This window comes from Schistocerca americana, chromosome 1 (genome assembly GCF_021461395.2).
Source record: "Schistocerca americana isolate TAMUIC-IGC-003095 chromosome 1, iqSchAmer2.1, whole genome shotgun sequence".
NCBI classification, from domain to species: Eukaryota; Metazoa; Arthropoda; class Insecta; order Orthoptera; family Acrididae; genus Schistocerca; species Schistocerca americana.
In genome coordinates this window covers 711,449,193-711,475,671 of record NC_060119.1, presented here as the reverse complement: position 1 = coordinate 711,475,671, position 26,479 = coordinate 711,449,193, and the positions used below count along the sequence as shown (strand labels likewise).

General features: G+C 43.8%; 1 protein-coding gene across 1 annotated transcript in view; it reads left to right on the top strand.

Moving 5' to 3' along the window:
- Nucleotides 1–26,479, top strand: part of LOC124593761 (transmembrane protease serine 9-like) — a 108,133-nt gene that overhangs the window by 10,362 nt on the left and 71,292 nt on the right. The window contains exons 5-7 of the mRNA XM_047132113.1: nucleotides 1,588–1,669; nucleotides 1,912–2,100; nucleotides 3,321–3,477. Coding sequence (XP_046988069.1) covers nucleotides 1,588–1,669; nucleotides 1,912–2,100; nucleotides 3,321–3,477 — 428 coding nt within the window. The remainder of the gene's footprint in view (nucleotides 1–1,587; nucleotides 1,670–1,911; nucleotides 2,101–3,320; nucleotides 3,478–26,479) is intronic.

Here is a 26,479-nt window from a genome sequence, read left to right as displayed (position 1 = left end):
CAAATTAAGTCGGTTGATGCTGAGGGAATGAGATTAGGAAATGAGACACTTAAAGTAGTAAAAGTGTTTTGCTATTTGGGGAGCAAAATAACTGATGATGGTCGAAGTAGAGAGGATATAAAATGCAGACTGGCAATGCCAAGGAAATCGTTTCTGAAGAAGAGAAATTTGTTAACATCGAGTATAGATTTAAGTGTCAGGAAGTCGTTTCTGAAAGTATTTGTATGGAGTGTAGCCATGTATGGAAGTGAAACTTGGACGATAAATAGTTTACACAAGAAGAGAATAGAAGCTTCCGAAATGTGGTGCTACAGAAGAATGCTGACGATTAGATGGGTAGATCACATATCTAATGAGGAGGTATTGAATAGAATTGGGGAGAAGAGGAGATTGTGGAACAAATTGACTAGAAGAAGGGATCGGTTGGTTGGACATATTCTGAGACATCGAGGGATCACCAATTTAGTATTGGACGGCAGCGTGGAGGGTAAAAATCGTTGAGGGAGACCAAGAGATGAATACACTAAGCAGATTCAGAAGGATGTAGGCTGCAGTAGGTACTGGGAGATGAAGAAGCTTGCACAGGATAGAGTAGCATGGAGAGCTGCATCAAACCAGTCTCAGGACTGAAGACCACAACAACAACAAATATCTATACCAATATGGTTCTAAAAAAAGGAAGGATTCCTGGAGGAATTTCTTTCAAACGTAATGTGTTACATATTTCGACGTGTGCAACTGCCGTATCAGGAGGACACAGTTTTAACGTTTTTCTTGGCAGAGTACTAATCTCTATTGTAATATTTACTTTAAAGACAGTCAGTTATTCTGTTTATTCTCCTGAAAGTGTTGGGAATTCTTCAAATAGACTGAATGATTGTGTACTCATTCTTATAAATACCGCGCTATTTATTTGGAACTGAATACACGAAGTAATGTGACAAGTAGCATTTGATCAGAATAAAACTGGGTACAGAACCGAGACTCGAACTCAGGTCCTTGGCCTTACCCGGGCAACTGCCTTGCCGCCTGAGCTACCCAAGAACTATTCACAATCCGTCCTCTCAGCTTCAATTCTGCCAGTACGTCGTCTCCTACCTTCCAAATTTCACAAAAGCTCTCCTGCGAACCAGTCCCGAGCTCGAGTCTCGGTTCTGCACACAGTTTTAATCCGCCAGGGAGTTTCATATCAGCGCAGAGTGAAGGTTTCAGTCCAGCATTTGATCATTTTCATTGACTAATAAGTCGACATTATCCTTACTGCCTTCCCGAGTGACTCTGTAGTTTTAGTATGTTACAATAAGTATGCAAACATCTTTCATTCTTCTGATGAATTTGGCTCTCTGTGGTAGCGACAGAACAACAAGAATGGTCATTGATTTAACCTGTTAATAACGTGGGTATTAGTGCACTGTGAAGATGGTCGTTCCGTCTTTCAGCACACAGGGACAATGTTTGTGGTAGACCTCTCTGGCTAGAAGTTAGATGTCTGTATGGACTGAGGCACAGATATATGCAACTGTACCAACATTACTTTTTCAAAATGAATATGGATGTTAAGGTACTCTGATGTTGTTTGTTCTACAGTAACGTCGCAATCAACGACGTCGCCATCTTCCAGCTGAAGACCAGGCCATACCGCTGCCTACCGCTGGATGCGTCCCAAGTGGTGAGTCAGTTAACACTGACAGGTGTTCTTTTCATGGGTACCTATCTCTCGAATGGTGTCACTACTAGCAACTTATGATTGTTTTACTCATTGTGTCAGTACTTTTACTGACCACTAATTGTTTTCTTCACATGATATGAACTTTTCTTTTGGTTGGCACTACTGGTAATTCAGATTGCACTGAAACCCCTCGTACAGCCACACAGTCCAATGTTTCCAGCTAGACCTGACTTTCCTTGCAGCTGGATCGTCGGCGACGCTGTCTGGCTGGGGCAGCACCAGCACCAGAATCGGCATTTTTCCACATCCTGCAGTGGGTCGACGTCACCGTTATCAGCAACACGGAGTGCGCGCAACTGGTGCCCGACAGCCCGGTCAACGACAACAACGTCTGCGCCGGCCCTGTCGACGGAAGCATCTCCGCTTGCACGGTACACGGCTACCAGGATCGTCTGTTCTGATGGGGCAGCCTGTTGTTAAGTCACTTGAACAGTGCTGGATGAGGTACCATGTACATCTGTCGAGAACATAAGAAGGCACTCGTTTATCTTAAATCGCCAAACGGGAAGGATTCGAGTTTCAGTTATCTGAAATATCTAGGGCTGTCTTGTGGGTTTTTTTTTATACAAGGAAATATGAGGTAGATTGTCCCGCAATCGGTCAGTCACGTTCCGGCTTCAGATGCAATGAAATAAACAGACTGAGTTCGAGCTTAATGGGTATGTCCCAAACTCACGGAATTTCTTGGTGCAACCAATACCGCAACAGATGAAACACATGTAACCATAAGATCACTAGACAAACTATTGGTGTTCCACTTTAGGTTGTGTAGAACTAGTTCCATGGCGTCATATGACCTTCCAGCATTAAAGTGAGCCAGTAAAAAGGCGTGTGATTGCCAGACGGTTGGTATGGAATCACCGCAATAAAATGGTTCGATGTTGAGAATGACAGAAAGAACTGCCGTATTTGGACGTGACTATGACTACACGATGAAAAAAATGGTTCAAATGGCTCTGAGCACTATGGGACTTAACAGCGGAGGTCATCAGTCCCCCAGAACTTAGAACTAATTAAACCTAACTAACCTAAGGACATCACACACATCCATGCCCGAGGCAGGATTCGAACCTGCGACCGTAGCAGTAGCTCGGCTCCAGACTACAGTGCCTAGAACTGCACGGCCACTCCTGCCGGCACACCTTCATGGTGAGTATGGTGTGGACACTCCCATTTTCCAAGATGACAATGTTCGCAGGTCTGCAGGCATAAGTTCCTGCTCTGACGAACACGTTGGCAGTCTGTCGAACCTCGAGTGGCCTCGCACAAAGTTTCTGAGACTATATGGAACAGCAAGTGAAAAGTAACCATCAACATCCTTGCAAGTTATTTGCTCTACGAGATGTTATCATGAATGAGTAACTTTCATTGGATGTAGCTTACCTCACGAAACTTATCGAACTGACTCCACATCAAAGCTAGAGTCAGTGTTACATGATACTAGCGTCTTGTCTCCTGGTGATGACTAATTTTTTGTCCAGATCCACTGACAATTGAAGAATTTATATTGATGCAGTAGTGTAGTGTTCTGGGCAGCCCTTTGGTGTACCTGTGACACTGTGTTTGGTGACTGTGTGATCTGGTTGTGCAGGGCGCCTCTGGCTATCCGTTGGTCCAGGATGGCACCCTCATCGGAATCGTCTCGTGGGGAATATGGAACTGTGCAACTGTGGGCACCCCCTCCGTATTCACCTGGGTGGCCGCCTTCACGGACTTCATCAACCAACAGTTAGGACCATCACGTACATGTAATCTGATTTGAGACTGGAGTAATAAAGATACTTCATCAAAAATCTCTATACATCCTGAATTATTCTACAGTATTAATCCATTACCGTCAGTGACTGACATTATCAGTGACTAACGCTTACAGTTCTGAAATGTATCCGACCACATACCTTTTCAGAATAATCGCAGTTGTTTCGTTAGAATGAATGCTGATATATCGAGTCATGATGTGTTGTATTTTTTTGTGGTTCTATATTTCAAATTCTAAAGGTGGCAGGGGTAAAATACAGGGCTCTAAAGGCTATTTACAATTTGTACAGAAACCAGATGGCAGTTATAAGAGTCGAGGGGCATGAAAGGGAAGCAGTGGTTGGAAGGGAGTGAGACAGGGTTGTAGCTTCTCCCCGATGTTATTCAATCTGGATATTGAGCAAGCAGTAAAGGAAACAAAAGAAAAATTCGGAGTAGGTATTAAAATCCATGGAGAAGAAATAAAAACTTTGAGGTTCGCCGATGACATTGTAATTTTGTCAGAGACAGCAAAGGACTTGGAAGAGCAGTTGAATGGAATGGACAGTGTCTTGAAAGGAGGATTTAAGATAAACATCAACAAAAGAAAAACGAGGATAATGGAATGTAGTCGAATTAAGTCGGGTGATGCTGAGGGTATTAGATTAGGAAATGAGACACTTAAAGTAGTAAATGAGTTTTGGTATTTGGGGAGCAAAATAACTGATGATGGTCGAAGTAGAGAGGATATAAAATGTAGACTGGTAATGGAAAGGAAAGCGTTTATGAAGAAGAGAAATTTGTTAACATCGAGCATAGATTTAGGTGTCAGGAAGTCGTTTCTGAAAGTATTTGTATGGAATGTAGCCATGTATGGAAGTGAAACATGGACGATAAACAGTTTGAACAAGAAGAGAATAGAAGCTTTCGAAATGTGGTGCTACAGAAGAATGCTGAAGATTAGATGGGTAGATCACATAACTAATGAGGAGGTATTGAATAGAACCGAGGAGAAGAGGAATTTGTGGCACAACTTGACAAGAAGAGGAGACCGGTTGGTAGGACATATTCTGAGGCATCAAGTGATCACAAATTTAGCATTGGACGGCAGCGTGGAGGATAAAAACCGTAGAGGGAGACCAAGAGATGAATACGCTAAGCAGATTCAGAAGGATGTAGGTTGCAGTAAGTACTGGGAGATGAATAAGCTTGCACAGAACAGAGTAGCATGGAGAGCTGCATCAAACCAGTCTCAGGACTGAAGACCACAACAACAACAACATATTTTTCATGGAGTTACAAATCAATTTTGGACCCGAAAAACCTGGAAAGCAATTAGTACGGTAGTAATACTTTAGCAAGAGAGTCTGACACGTATGTACTTCGAAACTGGAAGTATAAATTTGTATTGCTTCAGTATTTCTATTTCTGCGTGATAATTCAACAGTTCAGACTTATGCGTTGGCAGGGTGTGCACACAACCTTCACACCATTATCCTATTGTTGCACTTAAGAATAGTAAGTGGCAAAAATGAATACCTAAATCTTTCAGTTCTAGCTCTGATTTCTCTTATGTCGAGCAGATGCGCAAAACTATAGACCTGCATCTCTTACGTCGATCTGTTGCAGAATTTTAGAACATGTTTTTTGCTCGCGTATCATGTCATTTCTGGAAACCCAGAATCCACTACGTAGGAATCAACATGGATTCCGGAAACAGCGATCGTGTGAGACCCAACTCGCCTTATTTGTTCATGAGACCCAGAAAATATTAGATAAAGGCTCCCAGGTAGATGCTATTTTTCTTGACTTCCGGAAGGCGTTCGATACAGTTCCGCACTGTCGCCTGGTAAACAATGTAAGAGCCTACGGAATATCAGACCAGCTGTGTGGCTGGATTGAAGAGTTTTTAGCAAACAGAACACAGCATGTTGTTATCAATGGAGAGACGTCTACAGACGTTAAAGTAACCTCTGGCGTGCCACAGGGGAGTGTTATGGGACCATTGCTTTTCACAATATATATATAAATGACTTAGTAGATAGTGTCGGAAGTTCCATGCGGCTTTTCGCGGATGATGCTGTAGTATACAGAGAAGTTGCAGCATTAGAAAATTGTAGCGAAATGCAGGAAGATCTGCAGCGGATAGGCACTTGGTGCATGGAGTGGCAACTGACCCTTAACATAGACAAATGTAATGTATTGCGAATACATAGAAAGAAGGATCCTTTATTGTATGATTATATGAAAGCGGAACAAACACTGGTAGCAGTTACTTCTGCAAAATATCTGGGAGTATGCGTGCGGAACGATTTGAAGTGGAATGATCATATAAAATTAATTGTTGGTAAGGCGGGTACCAGGTTGAGGTTCATTGGGAGAGTGCTTAGAAAATGTAGTCCATCACCAAAGGAGGTGGCTTACAAAACACTCGTTCGACCTATACTTGAGTGTTGCTCATCAGTGTGGGATCCGTACCAGATCGGTCTGACGGAGGAGATAGAGAAGATCCAAAGAAGAGCGGCGCGTTTCGTCACAGGGTTATTTGGTAACCGTGATAGCGTTACGGAGATGTTTAATAAACTCAAGTGGCAGACTCTGCAAGAGAGGCGCTCTGCATCGCGTTGTAGCTTGCTCGCCAGGTTTCGAGAGGGTGCGTTTCTGGATGAGGTATCGAATATATTGCTTCCCCCTACTTATAACCTCCCGAGGAGATCACGAATGTAAAATTAGAGAGATTAGAGCGCGCACGGAGGCTTTCAGACAGTCGTTCTTCCCGCAAACCATACGCGACTGGAACAGGAAAGGGTGGTAATGACAGTGGCACGTAAAGTGCCCTCCGCCACACACCGTTGGGTGGCTTGCGGAGTATCAATGTAGATGTAGATGTAGATGTTATCAGGATGGTCATTTCTTGTAGTTTATGTGTGACCTGGAGTAACATCTGGAGGAGAAAGCTGGTGATCCAAATATCGTGAAAATATATCGCACAACGATATTGCGTCTGTATACATTACTGACCATTAAAATTGCTACGCCACGATGACGTGCTACAGACGCGAAATTTAACCGACAGGAAGAAGATGCTATGAGATGCAAATGATTAGCTTTTCAGAGCATTCACACAAGGTTGGCGCCGTTGGCGACGCCTACATCGTGCTGATATGAGGAAAGTTTCCAACCGATTTCTCATACACAAACAGCAGTTGACCGGCGTTGCCTGGTGAAACGTTGTTGTGATGCCTCGTGTAAGGAGGAGAAATGCGTACCATCGCGTTTCCGACTTTGATAAAGGTCGGATTGTAGCCTATCGTGATTGCGGTTTATCGTATCGCGACATTGCTGCTCGCGTTGGTCGAGATCCAATGACTGTTAGCAGAATATGGAATCAGTGGGATCAGGAGGGTAATACGGAACGCTGTGCTGGATCCCAACGGCCTCGTATTCAATAGCAGTCGAGATGACAGGCATCTCATCCGCATGGCTGTAACGGATCGTGCAGCGACGTCTCGATCACTGAGTCAACAGATGGGGACGTTTGTAAGACAACAAGCATCTGCACTAACAGTTCGACGACGTTTGCAGCAGTACGGACTATCAGCTCGGGGGCCATGGCTGCGGTTACCCTTGACGCTGCATCACAGACAGGAGCGCCTGCGATGGTGTACTCAACGACGAACCTGGGTACACGAATGGCAAAACGTCATTTCTTCGGATGAATCCAGGTTCTGTTTACAGCATCATGATGGTCGCATCCGTGTTTGGCGACATCGCGGTGAACGGACATTGGAAGCGTGTACTCCTCATCGCCATGCAGGCGTATCACCGGGCGTGATGGTATGGGGTACCATTGGTTACACGTCTCGGTCACCTCTCGTTCGCATTGACGGCGCTTTGAACAGAGGACGTTACATTTGAGATGAGTTATGACCCGTGGCTCTACCCTTCATTCGATCCCTGTGAAACCCTACATTTCAGCAGGATAATGCACGACCGCATGTTTGCAGGTCCTGTACGGGCATTTCTGGATACAGAAAATGTTCGACTGCTGCCCTGGCCAGCACATTCTCCAGATCTCTCACCTATTGAAAACGTCTGGTCAATGGTGGCCGGGCAACTGACTCGTCACAATACGCCAGTCACTACTCTTGTACCTGTGCACGCCATCCAAGCTCTGTTTGACTCAATGCCCAGGCGGGATGGTTGTTCTGGGTACTGATTTCTCAGGATCTATCCACCCAAATTGCGTGAAAATGTAATCACCTGTCAGTTCTAGTATAATATATTTGTCCAATGAATACGCGTTTATCATCTGCATTTCTACTTGGTGTAGCAATTTTAATGGCCAGTGCTGTATATTGATATGCACATGAGAACTGTTTATCAAATCTCTACAAAGTTCGGAGTAGTGAAGGAGTCACGAATCTAATTTTTATGCACTGAGTGCCTTCGAAGCTGAGTAATCATCGCGGACGTCTGCTATGCGGAGGGCCCGGGTTCGCTTCTCGGCACAGCCGTGGATTTTTCCTTGGTGGAAGGACTGGGAGGGGGTACATTCAGCCTGGTGATGTGAACAGAGGAGCTGCCTGACCGTTTAGTAGCGGCTCGATGTCAATAAAACTGACAACGGCCTGTCGAGCGGTATGCTGACCCCACGTCCCTCCGTACCGAGTCAAAGATGCCACTGGCAGAGAATGACAAGGCGGTCGGTCGGTACCTGTGAACGGAGTTTGTGTTTACATTATGCAGCTTACATTACTATGTATTCTTTAGCATTCTTGTGTAATGTAGAACTTCAGCAGTTACAGATCCTTAACAGATATTAAGTGTTCGTGGGTTGAATAAAAAGTAGTGGCAACACGGTTATAATACCTGCCAGACTTTTATTGACAGACGTTGACTGTATTACATGCCCTCAGTATAATGGCCCCACATCCCGATCGCTTTTCTCCACAGAGATGAAAGGCGTCGTACACTGTCAGCGTGTCCATCTGTGCCGATGTCTCGCCAGGACCGATCTATGTCACAGATTATGTCTTCTCTTGTGTTGTAGCGTGTGCCATGAAGAGGTTTCTTCATTTCTGCGAACGGGTTGTAATCGTACTGATTCGCATCGGGTGAATACGATGGATGATCCAGTACCTCCCACCCCCACGTATGCATTAGCTCCTGCAGAGGGTTCGCCCTGTGGCATCGTATATTGTCATAAAGGATGATGGGACACAGTGTCAGAAGGAAACATTGTTGTGCGCTTCAAACACTTGTCACTTCAATCATGATCCACGTTGTTCGTTTTCACTTGTCACTTCAATCATGATCCACGTTGTTCGTTTTCACTTGTCACTTCAATCATGATCCAATTTGTTCGTTTTTCCTAAACACGCTGTTACGTGGCTTGAACTGACAGATGTCCAGCTTACGAGCTTTCAAACATTTAACGAAGTGAGCCCGTGGATAAGTACTGGTCCTACACTCAAATTCACTTCTTTAGATCGAGATTTTTTTTTTATTTTGCCAAATTGCTTAAATCGAATCCCGGGACGGCTTCCTGGAAAAGACAATCCAAGTTTTCTTACTCATCCTTTCATATTCCAAGCTTGAGTACCGTCTCTGAAGATTTCATCGTAAAAACGGACGTCAGATCGGGATGTTAACGTGTTCATTTCTTCGAAGCGTTAAATTTGGCAAGAACGATGTAGAAGTATGTGGCTGAAGTAAGGGCAAACAGTTGGTCATTGTTAAGTACCTATCTAGAAATATAGATAAATATGAGCGAGTCTTTCACTTCTGTACGAAGACAGTTAGGGGACTTCTTATAAACCTGTGGTTAATCTCTCTGTGTCTTCTGAGGCCTTTGGAATACACACTGAAGAGCCAAAGAAACTGGTACACGTGCCTAATATCATGTAGGGCCCCCGTGAGCATGCAGAAGTGCCGCAACACGAGGTGGCATGGCCTCGACAAAAAGTTGAAGTAGTGCTGGAGGGAAATGACACCATGAATCCTGCAGGGCTGTCCATAAATCCGAGAGAGTACGAGGGGGTGGAGACCTCTTCTGAACAGCACGTTGCAAGGCATTCCACCTCTGCTCAATAATGGTCATTTCTGAAGAGTTAGGTGGCCAGCGGAAGTGTTTAAACTCAGAAGAATGTTCTTGGATCCACTCTGTAGCAGTTCTGGACGTTTGGGGTGTTGCATTGTCCTGCTAGAATGCATAATGGACTAGAATGGGTGCAAGTGATCAAACAGGATGATTATATACGTGTCACCTGTATGAGTTGTATTTAACCTATCAGGGGCCCCATATTATTCCAACTGCCCACGCTTCACGCAGTTACAGAGGATCCACCAGCTTCAACAGTCCCCTGCTGACATGCAGGTCCGTGGATACACGAGGTTGTCTCCATACCCATACAGATCCATCCACTCGATACAGTTTGAAACGAGACTCGTCCAACCAGGCAACATGTTTATAGTCATCAACAGCGCAATGTTGGTGTTGACGGGCCCAGGCGAGGAGTAAAGCTTTGTGCCATGCAGTCATCATGGATGCACGAGTGGGTCTTCGGCTCCGAAAGCCCATATCGATGATGTTTCGTTGAATGGTTCGGACGCTGACACTTGTTGAGGACCGAGCACTGAAATCTGCAGCAGTTTGCGGAAGGGCTGCATTTCAGTCACGTTGAACGATTCTCTTCAGTCGTCGTTGGTCCCGTTCTTACAGGATCTTTTTCCGGGTGTAGTGGTGTCGCAGATTTGATGTTTTACCGAATCCTTGATATTCGAGGTACACTGGTGACATGGTCGTACGGGAAAATCATCATTTCATCGCTACCTCGGAGATGCTGTGTCCCATCGCTCATGCGCGGACTATAACACCACGTTTAAACTCACTTAAATCTTGATAAGCTTCTTTTGCAGCAGAAGTAACCGGTGTAACAACTGCACCAGATTGTTGTTGTCCAACAGAGGCGTTGCTGACAGCAGCGCGGTATTCTGCCAGTTTACATATCTCTGTATCTGAATAAGCATGTTTGTACCAGTGGTAGTGATAAGTTCTTATGGGACCAAGCTTCTGAGATCATTGGTCCCTAGGCTTACACACTACTTAATCTAACGTAAACTAACTTACGCTAAGGACAACACACGCTCCCCTGCCGGAGGGAGGACTCTAACCTCAGACGCCGTGGGAGGGGGGGGGGGGGGGGGGGGGGGGGGGGGGGGAGCCGCGCGAACTGTGGCAAGGCGCTCTAGATTGAGCGGCTATCCCACGCGGCGCCTGTACCAGTTTCTTTGGCGTTTCAGTATAGAATATAGAAGGTTCGTGAAGATCATATAGGCAGGTCGAGCAAATAGGATCATGGTGAAAAGAAATTTATTGCATAATTTATTGACTGAAAGAAGAGATCGGTTGACAGGGCATGAGGCATCAGGAGAACTAATAATGGAGGGGAGTATGGGGAGTAAAAATTGTAGAGGAAGACTTGGCTTCGCTACAGTAAACAGGTTCATGTGGTTGGAGAAGAAGACTCTTGCACAGAATAGAACAGCGAGAACAGATGCACCAAACCAGTCTTAAGGCAGACCACAACAACAACGCAAACACCTGTCGGCTAACGTGATATCTGCCATAACAAGTCATTCAATGGATTGGCCTGTAAACACAAACTGACTCATCAAATACAATGTCCTTCATCATGATTGCTGAAATTATTAGAGGACTGATCTACAGTGGGCTTCTTGTTGAAGACGTCTTTGGACTTCCTTGGATTTTCGTGAGGGTTGACTGAAACTTTAATTACCCGGAGTCTTATTAAACGTAATTAAATCCGCTGTACCATGATGTAGAATGATTGTTATTTTATCAGAAAGAGCAAGAAACAAGGTGCATCGCAGAAAATATCTTCTGAATGCGTCGACCCTTAGATTTCAAGCCGCCGGTTATTACTGATCCAAATTGCAGAATGTGAAGGTATGTCCACATCTACTACATGAAAACAACAACCCGTTCAGGCAATCTTCCTCCACAGTGTACCAACAACTAATATTTTGCAGTCCAATATCGTCACCCACATTGGCCACAAGTTTGGAGATATGTCCAGACGGATATTTTGTCAGTAGCAAACTGAAACGCAGAAGAACTATAACTTATCGAGGAAACAAAAACGAATCGGATATTGTAAAAAAAATTCTACACCTGTAATGGAGAACGCGATACACACAGCACATTTTATTGCATTACCTGAAATGACTGTTAATTCTTTCTACTACTACAATGGTAGAAATACAACAGATTTGTTTCATCGCAGCGCTTCAGCATTTCATCCAATTGCATCGCTTCGGGTATATCTTCAGGCAAAATAGCAAAAAGATTGCTAAATAAATAAAGCAATGACTCTGCCTTGTGAAAATCAGGGGTGCAAGACTTGAAGGCTGATATCAACTTACCAACTTGTTCATTGTATATATTCGTACTCTTAAAGTTTGCAATTAACTGTTTCTCACTTTCTTGTAATTACGAAAATGGACATAATTTCTGGACTTCAGTTGGGTTTGAAACAGGTCAAGTTGCGTAATTCAGTGAGTTTTGCCTTGAAGCCGCATACTTAATGTGTTTAAATGAGTAGTATTGTCAGCCAAAAGTGCTAAGTCACACAGCCAGGTCGTATTTTTTAGTTCTGAGATATTTCTGTCCTTTCCAGTCATGAAAATTTCAATTTCGAGCCGCGCGGGGTAGCCGCAAGGTCTTGGGCGCCTTGTCACGGTCCGCGTGGCTCCCTCCGTCGGAGGTTCGAGTCCTCCGTCGGGCACGTTGTGTGCGTTCTCCTTAGCGTAAGTTAGTTTAAGTTAGATTAAGTAGTGCGTAAGGTTAGGGACCAATGATCTCAGCAGTTTGGTCCCATATGACCTTACCACAAAATTCAATTTCGTCAATTAAATTCAGAAACCGGTACAGCGTTTTACCGTGACTTAGCCATCTTAGTTATGTGTAAAAGAATCAGATCATATTCGTTGTCAGTGTCTTTAAGAAAAGTTATAAACTGTCTGCGACTGAGACGATGAGATTTTATGATTGTTGGAACCAGAACTTTCATGACATGTTCGAAACATATTTCGTTTGAGCAAAAAGTTTCCTGGTAGGCTACGCAATGTATCTGAATCAAACCCTTGCGATCCTAAATGCTGTTTTAGTAATTATACCAACCAAGAATTGAGTTCCTACCATGGAAGGCACTCCGTCAGTCATAATAATTGCTAACTTAGATCTAAATCAAGGTCCGAACAAGGTTCCAGGAGAACAGTGAACGTATCACTACTACTAATTTGCCCTGAAAATAAACTCATTCCGATCAACTCTTCACTTACTTCAAACTCGTACGTTATTCCACGTACAAATAATAACAACTGGGATGTGGTGGTGTCAGTTGATTCATGAGTAGCCAACGAAAGTAAAGTAAATTTCTTTGAGCAACTGTTTAGCTGGTCCTTTTTATTTTCCGAGAGTCCAGTAATTATCTGTTAGACAGTTATCCAGTTTAAATGCCTTTTCTTACTGCCGCGCCATTGGACGCCGTAACTGTAGTAGCCCCATTAATATTCATTTGTGCCACATTCACCGCCACACTGTCGTAATGGATCTTGATTCGCTGCAAACTAGTCCATTTCATGACTCAAGGAATGGAACATGTCTGCTCAGCAGTCACTAGCGCTGCTTGAGGCCAATGTAGAACTTGGCTGTCTGGCCTCTCCTATTTGCCCTGTGCCTGTGCCATCAGCAGGATCCGAGCAGGCACACGTGAGCAATGGTTCGCCACCTATCGGAATCAGCAATGTTTGATGTGTTATGGAGCTCCTTAGGAAGATAGCGCTCATTGCCGAAAAGAAAGCCAACATGCACTCGGTAATAGTGGGGCAAGGGCAGTGTGCTCCCACACTGCATTGCTGCCAATTTATTCAAGATGGTAGATCCAAGATGGCGGACATAGATGTGGGAATGTTGCACTGATGTCATGGTGCCAACTCAAAATTTTGGCGGGAAATAGGTCCATTGGTCTACCTCCACTAACATAACTCCTCCCTCCTTCCCTCCCCTCCCCTCCCCTGCTCCCACCACTCCTCCACACTCCCACATCTGGAAATTGAAGTGGAAAGGACTCAGTCTGTTCTGGGTTGCTAATAGGACAAACATAAGCCTTTATTTTTTATTCATTGCAGTATATTGTTTATTTAAACAATTTGAGTTGTCATAGACAGTAGCTCTATCTAGTGTGTTCATCGTAAGGCCCAGAGTCCAACTGATCTAGTTCACAATACCACCACCACAGCGCGCTGTTGAACCTACCCCTTCACCTCCTGTGACATAATCCAAGATGGTGATCCGAGGAAAAATGTTGGGGTCAATCCGCTCAGTCTGTGCCGAGTTCCCCAAGAGGACAGATGTAACTGTTTACTGTGTATTATGTGTTCAGTGGATGAGATGTCTGTGCTGTAGGAGGAGGAGTTCAACGTGTGTATTAACTGTAATTATGCAGCTGAGGACTGTCTCCATAGGTACCTGCACGATGCTTGGAAAGCAATGATATTTGATGGATGTATCAAGAAGATTTCATCAAATAATGAAGATGCAGCCAGGTGGGGCTAAGTTACACTCCACAACTCATGCTGATAAATGCATGGGCTGTAACTGTGGATCATTCGATAAATCCAATCAGTCTTCCAAAGCACAAGAAGCAAGACGTTCACCCACTCTGGCACGCACACTTCCTGCAACAGAGTCTCCATACTGGGCTCACAGCACCATCACCGGGCAGTCACAGGGTGGCCACATGCTAAATAGTTCCTGTGACGTTGAAAATACATGCAGCCTTCGTCCTTCCCATTCCCAGTGCACGGTTGCCCCTTGTCATTGAACACGAACTACTTTGGGAGTTATTAACTCTGATGCTTAAGCAAGGTGTGGATTATTGTCACACATATATCTTGAAGATGTCATAGGAAATAAATGTACGACAGCACAAAGAGCGAGAGCTTCGCAGGTAACACACGAATATTTAAACAATTTGAGCTGTAGTTACATGTTTTATTCCAAGGAATGCTACCACTGCATTTGAACAAGCACTCAGATCGCTCCGCACTTGTGAAAGCTCCCTGAAACACTTCGCATGCTTTTGTGGGAAACAGATCCCGAATCCGATGTCAGCTGCAATATCTGACTTCACACGTCAAAATGATGATATTCGGAACTAATTCTAAACAGGACGCGCATCACTTTTCGAGTTTCAGCTGCTTGTTTGAAGGGCACTGCCAGAGAACGAGAAGAACTGCTGAGCCCTACAGCTGCTGTAGTGTACATCACTTCTGTGAACCGGTGAGTGGGCGTAGTTTACATTTGCTGTTGAAGTCAGGGACGTTTATTTTCCTCACTTCTCGAAGCACACACTGGTGTCCAAGCACAGAACAATTACAAAAACAATATTCGAAGCACTGTCCTACAGATGAGAAAAATGCTGGATTTTCGGTGAATTTTCGAGGTCCTAGAGCTGCTGGTCTGGAGATGGTCTAAAGCCAAAAGGATGGGTGTGGGTAAGCACCCCGCCCGTCTGAACCAGAGGAGGATGGTCTGTTTGGACTCTTCTCTGAACACCCAAAGGAAGAAGACATCATGTGACTCTCAGATGTCATCGAACGTAGCTCCTGTCTTGTTCGAACCTGTCTGTAGAGGCTCTTGTCTTGTGACTCTCTGACGTCATGGAACTTCCTGTGAATAGAGCAGTCTAATTGGTTATTATTGAATTTACCCACCACACTGCTGCTACCAGTGTGGGGGCACTGTCCGCCATTTTCTGCAGACGGACAGATTACGAGACTTTCACTGGTAAAGCTATTTTGCACAGATCGAAAAAATACAACATACAGTTAAACTCTGAAAAAGAGCTCTACAGATCAGGAAATACGGGAACTATCGCGAAAGACACTTCCTCCATTACAGTACTCTGCTACTGTCGAGGAAAGCTTGAATTTTTCTGTGCGAAACCGACCTCCAACCGTGCTGTATCATTAGAAACGATTACATATCGCTGTAGTAAACACAATTCGTGTCCTGCACCATAAAAAATCATTGCGTCTGCATTCTGCATATAGCTATCGACCACCAGACACTCATAAATACACCCCAAAGACAGACTGATCCCAGAAAACATAAGCACGTCCACTGTACATAGTCGTGGCACTAGATACGAGTACTTCCTGCAAGGTCGGTCGGTCATCCACCGTGGCCAACGGTCAGGAGTCAACTGCCCCCACACACTTGCCTGATACGCGATCAGATCACCCTTCATGGACAGTGGTCACCTTCCAAAGTGGTGTACAAAGACTGGGCTGGTTCCCCCAGCACAAGGGCGTTACATTTCCGGCCCTGACCTGCCATGCTTTATACAGTCATCTCCAGACGTTGGGATTACAAGAACGTATGTATTTTCACATTATTTGCCAGAAAATTGTAGCATTTAAGCGGTAGTTCTCGATATCTGCCCCATAGCAGTATGCCACCGATTGCTTGCACAGTATAATTTCGAAGACAAAGAGTGGAAATTATATCTCTAAAAACCCAAAACTATAGCAAGGTGGGACATGCTGCAAACCATTGAGTAACTAGAAACTTATTTCCTTAGCGAAGATCTTTATGTGAAAACTCGAAAAAAATAGAGGGGACTGGTAGTTCAACACGTATTTTTTAGTGATTACTGGTGCCAATGATAAAACAGATTCCAAATCAACCTTGTACTTTACAAAGTCAACTAAGGTGTTTCCCACGTCTAGAGAACCGGTAAATGTCTCTTCCACTTGAACTTCACTATCTAGATGCAAAGAACACACATCACAATCGATATTCTCTCTACCAAATAAAGACGGGAAATGCGAAGACAATTTACATGGACAATTTACATGGGAGGAAATAATTGTGCAACGCAAACACACATTCATACTGAATCTTCTCAAATTTCCACAGAGAACACACATGATCACGAAGACTGCCAAACACATACTGATTATTAGCTCGCCATTCAGCCACCTAGAGGGCAACACAGTTTGGTCAGCAGCATTCTTGTACTCCAGCCTGTCCAGTTGGGGACAGTTCCCACTGTAAGCTGGAAATATGCAGCCTCAATCTGAAGACATTCCACAATGAGTGAAGTATTGGAAATACCCATTCCTGACCGCTGTGGCTCTGGAAATATAAATATATTTATCTTCCTGATGACTGGACATAACTTCCGTATAAAATATTTCACTACCTTCTTTAGCTATCGTGATTTTCCACGTCCAATACATACGTCCCCTTATGACAGGACGAAGCCATTGTGTTTGCACATGTTGGAACAATGACCAGAGTACACATACTTTATAAGACTGCTGATCACAGTGAACCTATCCCACATCACCTACTAAGAATAATGCTTCGCCAATAACTGACTACTGAGGACACTAAACAATATTAAGTGAACATCTGTGATGGACAGACATGTCTCACTTTTTTTTTTGAGTGGTATGAATGAATTAGGAAGAGAGATGTAATCATCTAATAAGCGACCAGCTATTAGAAGGACGACCGCAACAGCAAACGTGTACGGCTTGTAAGGCCAGTGCCAAACAAAGCTTTTGCTCTGCTGCAACATGAGGTCGTAGGAAATACAGTACGAGCAGTTACGGGAACTGGCAGAAGGACGAGGGTTTTGCTACTGCAGTGCAGTACATTTCCAAACTGCATAAGGTTACTGCAGTCTGAAGGAGATCTGTGTCCCTCAGGGTACATTCACATCTGTCACCCAAACATGTCTCTATCATCGTTAGTTTGTACCATACAACAGAAAAAGCTACGAACTACAAAAAGAAAATCTTTGCTAATATTTTCTGATAGAGAATTCAATAAGATTTTTAGTGAATCTCTCTCTTCTAGTATATCAGGAAACCACATACCATCTGTGTGCTGGCATCAAGCATATGTGGCGATCCTATTAAATATACTGGAGCAGGTGGCCAGTCATCAAGGTCACTTGCATAGACAGGTGTAAAGTTTCTTTGCCTGTGCTGTAGGAGGACCATATCCCACAGACTCAGTCGCAAGAGAGGTTCCTTGTTTTGTTGTTTGATATGTTGTTTTTTCTGCTGTAACACGTCCAAGCAATGTACCACTTCAGCTTTTTACACCGACATACATTTTGTTTTTTGACCACGACTTCGAAATCTGTGTCAGGTTCTAAACTCTCACAGGCAGATGGAAACTACACATTGTAAATTATGAATTTGCTGCTCCCACAACATACAGGATGATTGAAATAACATACAGTCACACTATTTGGAAAGTAGAGGAGTTTTGCAGCATTGTGTATCTGTCCAAAAGTGACTGATGGCCTCTACATTTAAACTCATCTTTCGTAGAGGCGGGGGACCAGATGTCTCGGTGTTCCGTTTCGATTGATTTCTCATGTTGCTGTCATGTATGTGACCACTGTTTCAGTGCTGGCCATCCCTGGTAGGTATTCCTCTACATCAAGACTCTCTCCATCTCAAACAAGGAATGTCAGCCAATCATTACGTGGTAATCAACAGTGTACCGGTGGAGCCACTATCAGTGTACTCTAATAAACATCACAATTGGTATTGTTATCAATTTTAGCAATTTTACCAATTTTTTCCGTAATTTAAACACCGGCCAGTGACACGGCAGCATGCTTCCCAATTTCTGTATCATTCCTGAACCCCCTCTTGACTATTCTCCTAGTACCACATACTAGATTGCTAGTGTAGGTAGATGACTGTACAGTATGTCCATTAATTGTTAATTCCCAAACACATATATACCAAAGTATACCAGACAGCGATCTACATATTTCTAGCACTTCGATCATAGTGCATAACTTACGATTATGATTGCCCATCTCCCCATAAGTGGCTCGGAGTCATAGAGCATTTACGCATTCTTAGGATTAATTTAGAGATTGAAAGATATCATTGCACTGTCTTTGACCAACCCTCCCTGCAACACTGTCATTGATAATTTGCAGTTGACCAGAAGCAGACTGCTACATTCCACATCTTGTGAAGGAACAGAGCAAGCTGAGTCCATAACTGTTGTTCAGTGAAGACTCTTCCGCACCAATCTTACGCATGGCACCCATCTAAGTGCACAGAATTTCTCCAGGTGCGCTCATATTAAGGAGGTTAGCACCCCTTATCGGTGTATAGTGGATATGAAAGTGTTGTGATGAAACAACAGACGGTTAAGAAGAAGAAACGTGTGGTTTTATGCATGATGGAGCTCAAGACGGACGGAGTTTGAATCATTTTACGTAAATCAGCTGTGCTATCAATTGCGAAGTATTGTCTGAGGTGGGTACCAAGAAGGTACTGGTAAGAGAGAAGTAATTGCAGAAGATAAACACATGTACTCTAATGCAGGACATAAATGTCCAACATGTGACATTCTTCCACACTGAAGGTTTTCTGTCCACTCGCAACAGTGACAAACTTTAAGAAGATAAAACTACTTCCTTCTACACCAAAGTAAAAACACAGAGTCTTGGTAATACATGAACAAATAGCTTTCCGCTGGTAATTAGCGCCGACTTTTCACATCCGATCACGGTTCAGAAAGTGTACTCACATCAACCATATATAAAATGATCGCAAGCAACAGAGAATGCGTCTTACAAGGAAAGAGACAAAGACATAACAGCGGTGTTTGATATGTGAAATTACACATCATGCTGCAGCTAACTCTGTAAACAGTACTTCTGTCAAACAGATTTACACACAGGGATTGTAGTACATCACAAACACCTGCCACTAACATAGAATCACCGTAGTTGTGAAACTGAAGGCTCGATTTGATGCCCAAGATGTGGCAGGGAAATAGAGTACGTGGCATAAATCTTCACTCGTCTACCGGAGGATGCTGAAACAGGATGGACATGTTTCATCATCATCACACATGAGATGACCGAGCGAGGTGGCGCAGTGGTTAGACACTGGACTCGCATTCGGGAGGACGACGGTTCAATCCCGCGTCCGGCCATCCTGATTTAGGTTTCCCGTGATTTCCCTAAATCGCTCCAGGCAAATGCCAGGATGGTTCCTTTGAAAGGGCAAGGCCGACATCCTACCCCATCCTTCCCTAATCCGATGAGACCGATGACCTCGCTGTCTGGTCTCCTTCCCAAACAACCCCCCCCCCAACACACGAGATGAAAGTCCTCTGATAACTGAGAGGTTTTGCTGTTAATGGTCGTAGGTAGATATTGCTCTAAGTCACACACACATCGAACACACAATCGTATATGAGTCGAATGCAGGTTATACCACACAAACGCTCAAGGTGACAGAAAATTGGGAGAAAAAGGTTAAATGCGCGATAAACGACTTACAACTGCTCCCTCTCCCTCTAGAATGCATCATCAATCCGCCATAAAATCATACCTCGTTACAGCCCCATCTCAACCAATCATCCATCCATTTTCTGTCATCCTTTATCGTATCGCGACAGAACATTGGGAAAAAAAGGTTAAATGTGCGATAAACGACATACAACAACATCTCCCTCTCTCTCTAGAATGCATCATCAGTCTGCCATTAAATCATACCTCGTTACAGCCCCATCTCAACCAATCATCCACCCACTTTCTGTCACCCTTTAACGCAGATGAGAGTCAATTTAGATTCAGATGGTTCTTTTTACCGAGGAAAGCATCAAAGACAGCAGTCAGCTTCCATGTATTACTATTCCTCAATAGACATACGGTATAATGTTGTTAAAAAACCATAAGCAACTCAATAAAACGAAAAACCAGTCCAAGTTGCAAATATTTTATGTTTCAATCGATGTCCAATTTCAGGCCGAGATTGATTTTCAAATCAACCATAGGGCAGAAAACCAAATTTACACTAATGCATGATACAGTTATTACCAAATTCTTAAGGGTATGCCATAGATACAGAACATATCGTTTTAAACTTACATAATAAAGTCGAAAAAGATGTCAAAAAATGCGCAACGTACACAGTGCATACGGATAACTGGCAGTTTGCTCCTTCCTCTGTCATAAGGAAACCTCTGGAACGGGACGCCCTGTCGGGATATAGGAAACCTTTTCATTTATTAAAATATTCTCCAACCATCAAGAATACAACAACCGTCACGGTTCAGAAATTATACTCCGTCACATCAGCCATATATAAAATGATGGAGAATGCCTCCCTCAAGGAAACAGACAAAGATATAGCAGCGGTGTTTGACATGTGAAATTACACGCCCTGCTGTCACTAACTCCATAAACAGTACATCTGTCAAGCAGATGTATACACAGGGATTGCAGTATCTCACAAACACCTGTCACTAACTTAGAATCACTGTAGTTACGAAACTGAAGATTCGATCTTATGCCCAAGATGTGGCAGGGGAATCGAGTATGTCGCATAAATCTTCACTCGTCTAGAGGAGGATGCCAAAACAGGATGGACATATTTCATCATCACACATGACATGGAAGTCCTCTGATGGCTGAAAGGCTTACTGTTAACGATCGTTGGTAATAGTGTTCTAAGTCACAAACCCATTGACCACACAGTTGTATACGATTTAACGCAGGTTATACCACACAACTGATATACGAGGGCTATTCGGAAAGTAAGGATCGATAGGTCGCTAAATGGAAACCACAGTGAAAATCAAAACTGTTTTATTTCCAACAGTTGTCTACAACTTCCAGCTACCTATCCCCATAGTCGCCGATTCGACTTAGACGTTTGTCGTAGCGTTGTTCCAACTTTCCAATACCCTCGTTATAGAAGGCAGCCGCCAATGTTTTCCACCAATTCTCTGCACTGGCCTACAGCTCGTTGTCTCTGACAAAATGTTGTCTTCATAGCCAGCGGTTCATGTGAGCAGAGATGAAACTCAGAGGGAGACAATTACGGGCTGTATTGTGGGCTGCCAAACATTTCCAATTGAAAACGATGCAGGGACATCTTCATTGCCCCTGCAGAATGCGGCTGAGAATTGTCTTGAAGAAGAAAACGCATGACAGTTATGTAATGTTGGCTGCATATCTACATGCGCAACTTCTCACCAGGCCCTCGTACTATTGTGGAGAAAGAGAAGTTTAACAGGTGTAATTATGGAGCTGAACACTTTGTCCATAGCCGCCTACATGATGCTTGGAAGCAATGATATTTGTTGAATGTGTGAAGAGGAGAAATATGCTTCATCAAATAACGAAGATCATTATATAAAGATCCAGTCAGTCTTCTGGAGTGCAATAAGCAAGATGTTTACTCACTCCGGTGTGCACTCTCCCTGCCCCAGAGTCTCCGTGCTGGGCTCACGGCATCAGCATGTGGCAGCCACAGGGTGGCCACATGCTAAGGACTTCCTGTCGTATTGGAAATACCCCAAGCCTTCCTTCTTCCCATCCCTGGCGCCAGATGCCCCTTGTCATTGAACACGAACTGCTTTGAGAGTTATTAAATCTGCTGTTTAAGCAGTGTACAGAATATTGTCACCTACATTATCTTGAAGATGCCACACAAACTAAATGTACTACCGCAGAAAGAGTGAGAGCTTTGCGAGTGACACAAGAATATTTAAACAATGTGTGATGCAATTACATGTTTTATTCCGAGGAATTTCACCATCTAGGTTCCCACAACACACACCATAATCGATGTTCTCTCAACCAAATAAAGATGGGAAATCTGTAGAAGCAGTCACCTGGACAATTTGCATGGGAGGGAATAATTATCCAGCACAAACACACATCCATATTGAATCTTCTCAAATTTCCATGAGGAACACACGTGATCACAAAGGATGCCCAACACATACTGAGGATTCGTTCGCTATTCAGCCGCCTAGAGGGCGATACGGTTCGGTCATCTGCATTCTTGTACTCCAGCCTATCCAGTTAGGATGGTTCCAGCCGTAGGCCAGAAATGTCAAGCGTTTCAGTCACAGGCTACCGCCGCTAGGCGCTCCCCGCACGCCAGGAACAATCGTTCTAGGAAACCAGCCACATATACATCACTGTATATACAATTAAATACTACGACTGTAGTCTCAATCTGATGACATTCGACACTGAGATAAGTCTCGGAAATAACCGCTCCTAATGGCTGTGCCTCTGAAAACATGAATATCAGTATCCTCCTGATGATGGGACATAATTTTCCACGCAAAAAAGTCTTTCACACCCCCCTCCCCTTTCGCCTATTTTCCACATCAAATCCATACCTCCCCTTACGACGGGATGATGCCATTTCCTTTCTGCACGTTGGAACAATCAACAAGGTACACATACTGTATAAGCCTGCTGTTCACGGAGAATCTATCACACGTCCCCCACCAAGTATAATACTTCGCCAATAGCGGTAACACCAAACAATAATGAGTGAAAATTCGCGATGAATGGACATGTCTCATTTATTTTTTCTTGCAAGTGGTATCAGCGTGTCTTAGGAAGAGAGAGGCAATCGTCTCATAAGAGAAAAGCTCTTTAAAACACAATCGCAGTGCCTATGTTACTGTGACACCGCATAAAGAAACCGGTCTTGTTTCTACAGGCGCACACAACTATCGCTAACGATATCCACGTTAAAAACTGTACAAGCTTTATAAATCATAGTATGCTGTTTCCTCCAAATGATTTCGTCTTCCACACATACCCTGCAATATTGAATATAGATTGTGAGTGCTTTGGTGTGCTTTAACAGACAGAAAGCGCGGGTGCACGTCACCAACGGTGTAAGCTCGTACAAGAAATTTCAAATTTAGAAAGTGATTCGGCTCTCACTCTTTCTGCGGTAGTACATTTAGTTTGTGTGGCATCTTCAAGATAATGTAGGTGACAATATTCTGTACACTGCTTAAACAGCAGATTTAATAACTCTCAAAGCAGTTCGTGTTCAATGACAAGGGGCATCTGGCGCCAGGGATGGGAAGAAGGAAGGCTTGGGGTATTTCCAATACGACAGGAAGTACTTGGCGTGTGGCCACCCTGTGGCTGCCACATGCTGATGCCGTGAGCCCAGCACAGAGACTCTGGGGCAGGGAGAGTGCACACCGGTGTGAGTAAACATCTTGCTTATTGCACTCCAGAAGACTGACTGGATCTTTATATAATGATCTTCGTTATTTGATGAAGCATATTTCTCCTCTTCATACATTCAACAAATATCATTGCTTCCAAGCATCATGTAGGTGGCTATGGACAAAGTGTTCAGCTCCATGATTACACCTGTTAAACTTCTCTTTCTCCACCACAGACCTCTCATCCATTGAAGACATAGTACACAGTAAACAGTTACGCCCATCCTCTTGGGAAGCTTTGCACAGATTGGGTGAATTTCTCCCGCCATTTTTCCTCTGATCGCCATCTTGGATTATGTCATGGGAACGGAGGGGGGCAAGACCAACAGTGCCCTGTGGTGGTGGTGTTGTGAACTAGGTCAGTTGGACTCTGAATCTCAAAGTTAATACACTGCATGGAGCTGCTCTTTATGACAACTCAAATTATTCCAATAATCAATATACTGCAATGCATACCAAATTATTATTTACATCTGTCCTATCCAGCAACCCAGACAGACTGAGTCCTTTTCCTGCCAATTTCCTGATGGAGGAGGGGGATGGGGAGGGCAGGGGAGAAGGGGAAATGGAGGCTGGGGTTAGGTTAGTGGAGGTAGTCCAATTGACCGATTTTCCCATCACAATTTTAACTTCCCATCATGACGTCACTGCGACGTTGCCACATCTATGGTCGACATCTTGGATCCAACATCTTCAATAGATTTGGCAACAATGCAAAGTGAGGTCACACCGATGTTGCCCCACTACTCTCGGTATATCAGCTAGAGGGTATCATCCAAGAAATGGAGATGCCCTTGCCTGCGTCTATTGAGCGTGCAGGGTGGAGTCGTCTGCAAGTTGTGGCTCACATTAACACCAACGATGCCTTTCGCATGGGTACTGAGGCTGATCTCAGTTCATAAAGGCGGGTGGTGGAGGTGGTGAGTTAGGTGCATGTGGTACTCGCAGTTTGCAACATTGTTTCCAGCGTTGATTGGAGTGCTTTGGTTTGAAGCCGAGTGGAGAGTCTCAACCAAAGGCTTCGTCGACTCTGTGACGGTCTTGGCTGGAAATTTTTGGAGCTGCATTATCAGGTGGGGGATTGTAGGACTTCCCTGGATAGGACAGGGCTGCACCACCCAAAGGAAGCTGCTTTTTGTGTAGCAGAGTTCTTCTGGAGTGAACATTTTTTTTTTTTAAATGGCTCTGAGCACTATGGGACTTAACTTCTGTGGTCATCAGTCCCCTAGAACTTAGAAATACTTAAAGCTAACTAACCTAAGGATATCACACACATCCATGCCCGAGGCAGGATTCGAACCTGCGACCGTAGCAGTGGCGCGGTTTCGGACTGAGCGCCTTAACCGCGAGACCACCGCGGCCGGCTTTCTTTCTTTTTTTTTTTTTTTTTTTTTTTTTTTAGGCTAGGCTTTATTTTGAGTTACTCTGCCGAACACCCGACAGTCGATACACAGATAGAAAATTGGGGTCATGTTCAGAGTCAAGGCATTTCGATTGTCAAGATTTTATCGGTAAATTGCCGAAGTATTTATATCAAAATTACCGAATTTACTACCCTCTAGGAAAGTTCTGCCGCTCAAATTAGTATTGGGACAGAGAGCAGACTGAAACCCAAAGCAGAAATCTCTGAGATATTGAGCGTTCATGGAGCGTATTTCAGAAAGAAGGATTAGATGCCATAGGAGGAAGAGTTTTCATTGCAATTGACAAAAATTGACAAAAAATTGAGTGTGACAACGAATTTATCTGATCACGTGTAATGGGTGTAGGTGAAACCAAACTAATTGCTGGATGTTTTTACTGGCCATCCGATTCCTCTGTGAGAGTCCTAGTGTCATTTAAATAAAGTCTACGTTAGTAAGGTGCAGATTGGGACGTCTATGGATTCATAGCAGCGGGTACAAGGAGACAGCCTTGCGATTTGCTTTTAAGCAAGTTTTCTGAAAACCGTCTTGAGTAGTTAGTTCGGAAGCGCATGCGCAGTGAAAATACCTTAGTCCGTGTACCTACAAACGGGCTGGACTTTATCGATGGCGTCAGTATAGAGACGCGGATTAGTGAGCATGATGTCATCATAGAAAATATGGTTACGAAACTTAATAAGTCAGTCAAGAAAGATAGCAGAGTGTTTCTACTAGAAAGCAGTTGTTAGCATCTCATTTAGATAGTGAACTGGCATCATTTAGTTCCAGTATGATGTGCATACATGTATGTACATACATGTACATGTATTGAAAGCATTATAAATCGTACTCTGCACAAATATGCGCCGAGTCATTGGATTAGGATGATAAAGACCCACCGTGATTTAACAACTAAATTCAGAAAATGCCGAGGAAGGAAGGGCTCTTGCACTCTCAGTTCAAAAGAGAACACGAAAATGATGACAGGCAAAGATTAGAAGAGACTACGACCGTCGTATCTTAGCAAAAGATCTGACCGAGAACCAAAGGAAAATCGCCAGGCGGGTGTAAGGCTTCCTTGCAGTCAATTGTTGATCAGTCTGTTGAGTCCATAGGGGATAACAAAAGGAAAGCCGAAGTTTTAAATTTCGCTTTTAGGAAATCGTTTACACAGGAGAATCGTACAAACATGCAGTCGTTGAATCATCGCACACAGTCCGGTATGGACGACATCGTAGTGAGCTTTACTGGCTTAGGGAAACAAATTAAAGACTTGAAAAGAAATCAGTCGCCAGGTCCAGATGGAATCTCGGTTCGGTTATACAAAGAGTTCCCTTTATCATTGGGCTCTTACGTACCTTGCATTTATCGCGAATCTCTCGCCCAGTGCAAAGCCACAAGAGACTGGATAAAAAGCGCAGGTGACTCCATTATATAAGAAGGGTAAAAGAACGTACTCACGAAATTACA